Source organism: Opisthocomus hoazin, chromosome 17 (genome assembly GCF_030867145.1).
Source record: "Opisthocomus hoazin isolate bOpiHoa1 chromosome 17, bOpiHoa1.hap1, whole genome shotgun sequence".
NCBI lineage: Eukaryota > Metazoa > Chordata > Aves > Opisthocomiformes > Opisthocomidae > Opisthocomus > Opisthocomus hoazin.
The window spans coordinates 4,233,836-4,244,255 of NC_134430.1; the positions used below are offsets into that span (position 1 = coordinate 4,233,836).

General features: G+C 67.1%; 1 protein-coding gene across 1 annotated transcript; it reads right to left on the bottom strand.

Moving 5' to 3' along the window:
* Positions 1–1,045: 1,045 nt before the first annotated feature.
* On the bottom strand, positions 1,046–9,704 carry CRYBG2 (crystallin beta-gamma domain containing 2). Its single transcript, XM_075438095.1, has 19 exons — positions 7,692–9,704; positions 7,037–7,084; positions 6,831–6,949; positions 6,414–6,570; positions 6,178–6,317; positions 5,964–6,090; positions 5,611–5,646; positions 5,412–5,539; positions 5,085–5,211; positions 4,663–4,805; positions 4,456–4,582; positions 4,319–4,351; positions 4,082–4,194; positions 3,786–3,915; positions 3,455–3,594; positions 2,800–2,923; positions 2,305–2,463; positions 1,274–1,433; positions 1,046–1,134 (listed from the first exon to the last, which is right to left on the bottom strand). Exons 1-19 carry the CDS (start codon positions 9,702–9,704, stop codon positions 1,046–1,048), a joined length of 4,113 nt encoding a protein of 1,370 aa, XP_075294210.1.
* Between the last annotated feature and the right edge of the window lie 716 nt (positions 9,705–10,420).

The following is a 10,420-nucleotide window of genomic DNA, read 5'->3' on the forward strand; positions in this document are numbered from 1 at the left end:
TAACGATGGACGTTTGATGATGGCTCTTGCCAAAAGCCAGAGCAGAGACGCCTGATCTAAGGACCTTGGTGCGTGCGGATCTGCCAGGGAAGCCTCCCGGGGAGGCACTGCACTGTCTGTCGCCGCCAGAACAGCCCGGCTTCGCTGCGGGGTTGAGAAGTGATCACTGGGCTCAACCTGCTCGGCAAACCGGGCCCTTGCCGGCAGCCATCTCCTCTCCCCAGCAGCGAGGACAGAAGCCCTTGATGTCTCCATGCATGGCTTTCTCACCCCGTATCCCTTCTGGCTCGGAGTCCCCAGGGAGCTCCTGCCCTCACCCAGGCGGAGGAGACCCGTGTCCCGGGTCAGACGAGTGACCTGAGCTGTGATGTGGAAGGTAAACGCTGCTGAGCTCACCCTGGGGTGACACGACCGGCACACCCCCAAGCCCGCAGCATGGGCTGGGCTCCCCCCTGCGCCGGAGCTGGGGGGTCCAGCAGTCCCCAGCACTGCGGGGGGCACAGCTTAGCCTGCACCCCCCTTCTCGACACCCAGGGCCCTGGTGCTGCCCGTGACACTAGAAGGGACTGGGCTCCCCTCCTGGAGCAGGATCGGGCCCTGGGCTGAGGGGCTGGCGGGGGGACGAGGTGCTGGGGTGGGGAGCAGCCCCCCGGCATGGGGGCTGCCAGGCTGTGGCCAGGACAAGGACACCAAGAGCAGAGCTGGCCCGGAGGAGGAGGGCCGTATCTTACACACGTACATAAATACAGTTCGGAGGGGGAAGCTGGTGGGGAGGGGGCTGTGCTGCTCTCCGCAGGGTCCCGTGCTGGTCGTGTCCGTGAGGTCCTTCGTGAGCCACGTACGGGGCTCCCCGCGAGGGTTGGGGGGGTTCCCCCTCGTGATGGAGGGGATGATGGGCATCCTTCGCGCAGCAGCCGGGGCAGAGGGGGTTTGGGGTGCGGCGTGCGTGGGGTGGGTGCCCTCCCGCCGCGGTGCGGGGATGCTGGCAGGGGGTCCCCGTCCTGCCCCGTGGCACTTTTAGGCACGAGGGCCGCCCGCCGCCCCCTCATAGCACCTCTATGTCCCAGATCTGCGTGGGTCTTTCCTCGGCCACGTCCCACACGATGGCGTGGTCCCGGTCGTAGGATCGGCCGCCTGCGGAGCGAGGGGAGGGCTTCAGGAGGGCAGACTGCGCTCCTGAGGGCGGTGAAGGGGTGGGTGCCCCATCTCACGGCCAAACACCCCAGTTTGGGGGGGAGGTCCTGGGGAAGCAGCCCCGGTGCCGAGGCCTCACCCTTTACATCGAGGATCATGTCCTCGAACATCTGGCTGTGGATCCGTCCCTTGGAATCGACACTCCAGGTCTGACGTGGCATCCGGGTCTCGGACCACAGCACGGCCTTCGCACCTTTTCCAGCCGGCCCGATGACCTGCAGGCTCATGTTGGGGGCCACCTGCAAGGGGCAGCGGTGGCCGGGTCAGCCCCCTCCTCTCCGTCACCTCTGCCCAGTGCAAAGGCTTGGAGCTCGGAGGGGTTTCCCTGTAAACGCAGCTGGTTCTGGGGTGGGACACGGGATCAGCAGGAAAACCCCTCAGTGAGAGGTGGGGACGAACAGGGTGACACGAACTCCTCAGGGGAGGCAGAGATGCCTTTGCATCTCCGGGGGAGACTTGGGGAGGAGAGATTCAACGGATCTTTGAGGCCAAGGCTGAGGTCGGATGCTGGCAAAGGCTGTTATAAGCCCTAAAAGATCGTGGTGGGGTGGAGAGGGGTTCCCCTGTCCAGTTCTGGCTCCCCAGTTCAAGAAAGATGAGGAGCTACTGGAGAGAGTCCAGCGGAGGGCAACGAGGATGAGGAGGGCACTGGAGCATCTCTCCTACAAGGAGAGGCTGAGGGAGCTGGGCTTGTTCAGCCTGGAGAAGAGAAGGCTGAGAGGGGACCTTAGAAATGCCTCTAAATATCTGCAGGGTGGGTGTCAGGAGGATGGGGCCAGACTCTGTCCAGTGGTGCCCAGCGACAGGACAAGGGGCAACGGGCACAAACTGAAGCAGAGGAAGCTCCAGCTGAACCCGAGGAAGAACTTTTCCCTCTGAGGGTGACGGAGCCCTGGCCCAGGCTGCCCAGAGGGGCTGTGGAGTCTCCTTCTCTGGAGATATTCCAGCCCCGGCTGGCCACGGTGCTGTGCAGCCTGCTCTGGGTGACCCTGCTGGGGCAGGGGGCTGGGCTGGGTGACCCACAGAGGGCCCTGCCAACCCCGACCAGTCTATGATTCTGTGATCCCCGGGTCCCCTCCACGGCGCTGGCTGTCACATGCGAGCGCTGACCTGGTTTTTGATCAGCCCGTCCTCGTAGTACCAGACGGAGCTGCTCTGCTCGCTCAGACTGGAGACCACCACCCGCCCCGCTTTCATGTCCTCCACGTCGTCGGGGACGGAGAGGTAGAGCTCCAGCTCCCTGCTCCTGACGCGGAAATAGATCCGTCTCTGGGAAAGGAAACAACATTTTTTGCACCCAAGAGCCCTGCTGCCTGCACCTCTGGCCCCACGCGCCGAGGAGGGACCTCACCGGCCGGAGGCTTTGGGAACTGAGGACCCCAGGCCCCTGATACGGCTGCCAGTAGGGTCCTCCCCATCCCCCTGGGGGGTCCCTGCCTCCCCCCAGGTCTCTGGTAGCTGGCACCAGCACGGCTCTCCCCGCCGGGGTGCCGGGGCGTTTCGCGAGGCGCCTGCCTCCCGGCCTTTGGGAATGGCAGCTCTTCATCTCCACGTGAGCCGCCCGCCGCGGGGTTTTGGGGTTCACCCCCCTGTGCCAGCGCTCACCTGGCGGATGGGGTAGAGGGACCCCACGTGCTGGAGCCCGCTGTACGTCAGCCAGTTGGTGATCTCGGTGCAGTCCAGCAGCCACTGCCGCCCTCGGAAGTCACCGTGTTCGCACAGCACCCAGCTGCGGGGGATGGGACGGTACGGGATGGGGTGGGATGGGATGGGTGGGATGGGATGGGTGGGATGAGATGGCATGGGATGGGATGGGTTGAGATGGGATAGGGTGGCATGGGATGGGTGGGTTGACATAGGATGGGACAGGATGGAATGGGATGGGATGGGATCAGGTGGGATGGGATGGAACAGGATGGGATGGGATGGGATGGGATGGGGTGGGGTGGGGTGGGATGACATGGGATGGGATGTATGGGACGGATTGAGATGGGATAGGGTGGGATGGGATGGGTGGGATGACATGGGATGGGACAGGATGGGATGGGATCAGATGGGATGGGATCAGATGGGATAGGGTGGAATGGGATGTGATGGGATGGGGTGGAGTGGGATGCGATGGGATGGGATGAGGTGGGACAGGATAGGATGGGGCGGGATGGGATGAGATGGGACAGGATGGGGTGGGATGGGATGGGCAGAGCACAGTCACCCCCAGTGGGCGGATGGCTGGGGGGGCGCAGGGCTGGGGCTCACTTACATCCCGCCTTTGACCCGCACCGACAGCACGTGGTTGTTGAAACCCTCTGCCTGGAGGCTGCGCACTTCGTTGTTCAGCTCGATCTCCTTCCCCTCGAAACACTCCAGCCCGTGCAGGAAGATGGAGGGCTCCGAGAAAAACTGCGGGGTGGGGGAAGAGGTGAGGCATGAGGGGGGGCGTGCGGGAAGAGCGAGCACCCATGGGTGCAGAAGGGCTCCAAGGCTGGAGAGCCAGCACTGGAGGCACCCACAGGAGGGGGAAAAGGGGTTTCCTGGGTGGGGGTGGTTCTGCCCTGGTGCTGGTGGGAAGGGAAGGGTGGGCTGGTGCTCACCACCGGGACCTTCTTCAAGGAGCGGATGGCGGTGGAGGAGAGGCAGCCCATGGCGCTGAGCGTGGGGTACTCGCCCTCGGACAGCACGTGCTGCTCCCCGGCGAAGGCCTGCCCGTCGAACAGGATCCAGCTGGCGGGAGGAGCGCGCCCGGGCTGACGCGGCTGTTGTGGTAGGCACCCGTCCAGTCCCCAGCACCCCATCCTGCCCACCCTCCCGGGGACCCCCATGGGTGCTTGCGGGGCTGCTGGCCAGGGCGATGTCCCCATTCGTGTCCCCAGGTCCTGGGACACCCCACCTGCCCCCGCGGACTCTGCAGGAGTGTGGGACGAAAGCGTCGGGCAGGGCGTCCTGGTCCTCCTCGAAGGCGACGTGGTCCCCCAAGAAGTCAGGCTCGGAGAAGAGCAGAATCTGGGGAGCGGGAGCGGAGGGGTTCGGTGAGGGGGGGGGGGGGGGGGCAAAGCATTGCCACCGCCCTGCACGGGGCTGCGTCCCCCAGGGGGGCACGTCCCCGTCCCCATCTGCCGCCCCTGACCTTGGAGACGAAGTGGAGGTTGTGTTCCCCGACCTGGAAGCAGACAGAGCAGGGCTGGTTGACGTCTCACCCTGGCCTCGTCCCCACCAGCCCTGGTGGGTCCCGTGGTGATGGGGGGGGGTCTCCAGTGTCCTCACCTGCAGGATGGGCTGCGCCGAGGCGATGCGGCAATCGGTGGCACCCCAGTCTTCGCAGCTGCGGTAAACCCCCTTCTCCAGGACGTACTGCTCGCCCGAGAAGTTGGTGCCCTCGTAGGCCACCCACCTGCCGGGAAAACACGGGTGCTGGCTCGGCCCGGCCTCGTCCGTCCCCGCGTCCCCCCTCGCCCCCGTCCCCGCGCTCACACGCCGCTCAGCACGTGGATGGACTGCGTGACGGAGCCGTAGCCGGCCAGCTGCGTGTCGGGGAGCGCCTCGCTCAGCTCCACGCTCGCGCCCTCCTCGAAGTCCATGGCCTCGAAGAGGACCAGCGCCGGGTCGGAGAAGTCCTGCGGGGAGAAGTAGCCCACCCCAAGCCCCTCGGTCTGTTGGGGGGAAGGGGCTGTGGGCCAGGCACTCTCCACAGCCAGGGACCCCACGGAGAGTGGGAGCAGCTCTGCACCCCTGGGCCTCCGCGTGTGATGGGTCTGGGGGCATCGGGCCATTCCCAGCTGCCTGACGCAGTCCGGGAAGGCTCTCCTTGGGGGATGAGGATGGGAGCGGGGGGCCTGGCTCTCCCTGCCCACCCTGGCTCTGTCCCCAAGCGATGCCACCACCCCTGCCCTCACCGTCCGTATCAGCCGTAAGGACACCAGCTCCTTGCTGTAGCCGCCCCACTGCCTCCAGTCCTGGTACTGCCCTTCTTCCAGCAGGTACTGGTGGCCGCGGAAGCCCTCCTTCTCGTAGCCGACCCAGCTGTGGCACAGGCAGACGTGGGCAGTGAGGTCTTCAGAGCATTTCCACGTGCCAGGACACGGGGACGCCAGCCATGCTGCTGCGGTGCCACCCTCTCTCCCAGCCCACAGCCCTGGGCAGCTCCTCCCAGCCTTTTCCCGGGGGTGACCGTCACCTTCCCAGCCTGCTCCAGCCGGGATTGCCCACCCTGTGCCGCTCACCAGCCGCCCAGGACGTGCAGGGAGCCCGCGGTGGGCAGCGCCGGCCCGGGCAGGCTCTTCAGGTCGTAGATGTCTCGGCTGATGGTGAAGCTGCGGCCCTGGAAACCCGCAGCCTCGTAGATCAGCACCTGGGGACACGGCGGGGTGAGCACGGTCCCACGGCCGACCCGGCCCCGTGGCCTCCCCGGGCGCTGCTCACCTGCGGCTCCCCGGGCCTCTCCACGACGGGGCAGCCCTGGAAGGAGAAGGAGCCCCGGTGAGGCTGCGCTGGCAGGAGGGGACGGCGTAGGGACATCCCATTCCCCCCTTTAGAGCCTGAGCTGCTTTTGGAGTTATTTTCACGCAAGAACAAGCTCTTCTGGGTTTTGTTTTATCGCTTTCCTTCACCAGTAACCCACAGGAGGACTTTCCAAAGCCGCTCTCGGCACATTTCCACACCGAGCTCTCACTGGTGTGAACTGGGAACTGCTGGGAGATGCTCTCACCCGCCATGCCCAGGGCTGGGTGCGGCCCCGGCACCCCAGTAACCGCGCTCCAGCAGCCAGCACTCACCAGCCTGATGGGGTGCATGGAGCAGATGGATGGGTCCTTTGCTCCCCAAGCCTTTAAATTGGGGTACCCACCCGGCTCCAAAACGTAGGGGTCATCGTCGAAGAAAGGCTTGGAGTAAACCAGCCACCTGGGGAAGAGGGGGAAAGCGTCGCACCCCGCTCCAGCCCGTGCTGGAGCCCACCCGGTGCCCACCTGGCCCCACGGTCCCACTCACAAGCCTGAGTGGACGATGATGGAGGCAGCGGCGAGCGGCTGGCCCCGCGTCCGGGTGTCCTCGGCCGAGTCGGTGAACTTCAGCCGAGCGCCCTCGCCGTTCTCCTCGGCGAACAGGCTGATCTCGGGCATGCGGTAATCCTGGCGTGGGGCAGAGCAGCGTTACGGGGGTCCGGCACCCCTGGCTTGGTGGGTGCTGGGAGACATGGGGGGAGCTCGGGGGGTCCCTGCGCTCACCCGCACCACCCTCTTGAAGGAGCCGATGCGGAAGGGCTGGTGGCCGCAGGGCTTCCCGCTCTGCCCGTACGCCGTCCAGGGGTTGTCGATCTCCACGTCCCCCTCGGCCAGCACGCACTTGCGCCCATGAAACCGTGGCTTCTCGTACATCACCCACCTGGGAGCGGGGTGGGAGCAAACCGGGGAGGGGGGGAAAATCCTGCTTTTACCCGCAGCCGTCGGGAGCCTCGGGGCAGAGCGTGGGTGGGGACGTCCTGCCACCGCCGCGATGCTGGATCGCCGCCGCGGTAATTAGCGCTGGCGTGACGGTCACTCCTCAACCCCAGGCTGGCACCCGGCCGCCATCGCCAGCACGGGGAGCGCGGCAGCCCCGGCCGAGCCCTCCCCCCATGTCCTCGCCCTGCCGCCGTCCCCTACCCGCCTCGGATGACCCGGATGGAGATGGTGTGCGAGAGCTCCCAGGACGTGGCATCGGGGACGTCGCCCCAGATCTCCCGTTTCTGACCCGCGAAGCCGGCCTCGGAGAAGAGGATGATCTGGGAGGGGGTGACAGCAGAGAGGGGCTACTGCACCGCACCGCACCGTGCCCAGCCACCCAGCCCAGCCCCGCCACGCTCCTGTACCTTGCCAGGTCTCGTGTTGATCTTCTCGAAGCCCTCCGTGTCCTCCTGCTGGGAAGAGCCGAGGGGACGGGCGTGTGAGGAGCGCAGAGGGACGTCGGCTGCACCAGCCATCTCCCTGCAGCCCAAGGAAGCCGCAGCCGCAGCAGCAGCCTCGCGTCTGGCGTCTGCCAAGCCCTCCCACCGCCCCGAGCAGCCACACCTCGAGCATTCCTGCACCGCTGGGGATCAGCCTCCCCGCCTGCCCCGGGACCCTCCCGTCACCCGCCCCGGGACCCTCCCATCGTCCGTGGTGGCACCCTCCCATCGCTTGACCTCATACGCTTCTGTCACCCGCCCTGGTACCTTTCCATCACCCATCCTGGTACCCATCCATCACCCATGCCAATACCCTCCATCACCCATCCTGGTACCCTCCTGTCACCCATCCCAGTACCTTTCCATCAGCCCTATCAGCACCCTTCCCGTCACCCATCCCAGCACCCTTCCCGTCACCCATCCCAGCACTCTCCCTTTCACCCCACGGCCTCTCTGGTGGGAAGCACAAGCCGTGTGCTGGGAACAGGGAAAGATGCTCTGGGGTTCAGAGCCCACCACCTCCCCGAGCACCAGGAGGGCAGAGCATCTCCCCAGTGGCCGCGTTGTGGGATTCACTCACCGGGAGGTCAGCGGGGCACAGGGCCATGGCACTCTCCGGCTCATCGGTGACAGGAGGGATGGAGCCAGGACTCGGTGCTTCCAGCATGGCCGTCTCGGGGTCAGGGTGGTCACCAGGTCCCAGCCCGTTGTGGTCCCCGGCGATGGGTGAGCCCATGTCCCCGCCGTCCCTGCCGGGCAGCTCGAGCAGGGCGACGCTGGGGGAGATGAAGCGGCTGTAGAGCATGCTGTTGTCCAGGCGCGAGTAGGGCTTGCCCTCGTCGGCTGTGGCCGCCCGGTGCTCCAAGAAGTGGGAGAGCAGCGCCATGCCCTTGAGGACGTTCCCTCGGAAGAGCACGCTGCGGTCGGCCAAGCCCGTGGCCACCGGCTTGGCCTTTTCCTCCGCTCCAGTCTGCCTTGGCGTCCCAGGGAGCGAGCCCCCCTCTGCCCGGCCATCGCCGGCCACGCTGTCCCCGGGCACCCCATGGAGGGACCCCACCGACGCCCGCTCTTCAGGGCTCAGGTAAGGGTTCTCGATCTCCTCCTCCTCCTCCTTGGGGCTCTCCTCCCGCCGCCCCGCTGGGCCCCGCTCCAGCAGCTCGCGCAGGGCCTCGGGCAGGGAGACGGAGGCCCGGGGGGCCACGCGGTCCTCCTGGATGGGGGGTAGAGCAGCGCAGCGGCCCAGCGACGACGGCCGGGGCTGGCGCGGGACCTTGGGCGCCTTCCGCATCTCCGATGGCTCCATGTTGCGTAGCGTGTCTACAAAGATCTCCATGTCCACCAGCAGCTCGGGGTCCTCCTCGGTCGCGTCTGGAGGGCTCTCGGCTGGGCGGTCGGGGGCTGGGGGCTCAGCGGGGGGCTCTGAGCTGCTCTCGGGCTCTTGGGCTGTGTCCTGGGGGTCCCCCGTCATCTCGCCCCCCTCCAACTCAACATCAGCCTTTGGCGATGCTGGTGCTTTGGGTGAAGGCTCTGCACCATCGCTCGCCTCCAAGGAGGGGTTTTCAGGGGTGCTGCCAGCTCCCGGGGGGCTCTCTGTCCTCGGTGGCGTGGCTGAAGCGGTGCTGTCCCCGTCTGCCATGCTTCCCTCCCCCTCGCCAGCCAAATCAGCCTGGCCACCGGCATCTGCCGAGGGACACTGCGGCGAGCTGGTTGTACTGGTTTGTGGATCCCTGTCACTGTCTGTTGGGGTTGCGTTCACCGGCACGGCTTCGGCTTGCGGTGAGTGTTTCTCCCCGGGGGATCCCTCGTCCCGGAGCCCAGTGACCTCCGCGGTGCCCGGTGAGCTCTCGCTGCCCGCTGCGGCCCCAGCGACGCCGCTGCCGTCCTGCCCGCAGCTCTCCCGCTGTGGCGGGGCCGTGGTGGCACCGGCAGCGTTGTCCATCCCGTTTCGGGCTTCCCTTCCCTCCGCCAGCCCCGGCTCAGGCCCGGCTGCGTCCCTGCCCGTCCGCAGCACGGTGACGTGCCTGGCCCTGGGCAGGGCAGGGACACAGCCAGGCTTGACCGTGCGCAGGGTGCCAGGACCTTCCCCAGGACCCCCGGCCGGGCGCTCGGCGGGTCGGGTGGGCAGGAGGGTGCCATGCACGTAGCTCTCCCTGTGCACGGGCACCTCGCGGGGGGCACCCGCGGGCGGGGGGATGCAGTCACTGCCGCCGTCAACCCCCGCTTTCCCCCTCTCGTCCTGCCGCCGGGGCTTCTGCGCGGGGGAATACACCTGCGAGAAGATGGGGCCGTGCGTGGTGAAGTCCTTGAGGAGGTTGACGGAGGACGAGCGTTCCCGGTGCGTCAGGGTGGCGGAGCCGGAAGCCGTCTGCTCCACGATCTCCCTCTCCCAGGCCTGCAGCAGGAGGGAGACGCGGGAGGGACTCCCGTCCCGGCCCCGCGCGCTCCCCGTGCTCTCCAGCCGCCGGGACACCAGTGAGACCTTCTGGAAGCGGGACCTGCCCTCCTGTCCTGGAGCACCTGCTGCCTGCTTCATGCTCAGCTCCGCGCTGGAGACGAAGCCCCTGGCCTTGGCGCGTTGGAACGGCGAGTCCATGCCGGGGGGCTGGGGAGCAGGAGCTGCCACGGCCCCGTAACCCCCCACGCTGCCGGGCTCGGCCCCTGCGGCAGCCACGCTGGGACTGGTGGAGCTACAGGGAGAAAAGGAGATCCGGGGAGAGCTGAGCAGAAAACACCCTGCGGAGACCAGCCCTGGACCCTGAGGCAGACCCCAAAACCCCCTAGACCTCCCTCCAGTCCTGCAGGACGTTTGGGGGGGGTCCCATGAGCACAGGAGGTGGCTTTGGGGCTCTCTGTGGTTCTCAGTGTGCTCCTGTCATCCATGCTGGCACGTGCGGGACGTGGTGGGCACCGTGGGCCCCTCTGCCAACGCTTCTGCGTCCAGCAGAGACGGTGGGGAGCTCCGTCACGCCAGCAAGGTGGGCTCCGGCAGAGCCCGGAGGGCTGGCACGGTGCAGGGGAGCGTGCAGGATCCGGCCGTGCCGTGCCTCGAGCCGTGCCGTGCCCCAAGCTGCGGGGTGAGTCAGGCGGGCAGCAGGGCTGCGCCGAGTCAGCAAACGCAGTAAACAAACAAGCCCAGAAAGCAACAGGGAAGCTGCTCCATGGGGGAAAAGCGCCCGGAGCCGTGGGGTTCGCAGGAGCAAGTGGGGACCTGAGCAGCCCCTTCCCTTGACCCTTCCCTATTGCTGCTGGGCGAAGGTGGGACGGGTGCGTCCGCCTCTGCAGCCCCATCGGCACGAGCAAACGAGCTGC

Excerpts from the sequence above, each read along its gene's own strand:
- CRYBG2 (XM_075438095.1), bottom strand. The coding sequence starts at position 9,704 with ATGGACTCGCCGTTCCAACGCGCCAAGGCCAGGGGCTTCGTCTCCAGC. Across the intron at positions 6,571-6,830 it reads ATCCGGGTCATCCGAGGCGG|GTGGGTGATGTACGAGAAGC; the intron begins GTAGGGGACGGC and ends CCCCGCTCCCAG. Across the intron at positions 1,434-2,304 it reads ACGGGCTGATCAAAAACCAG|GTGGCCCCCAACATGAGCCT; the intron begins GTCAGCGCTCGC and ends TGCCCCTTGCAG.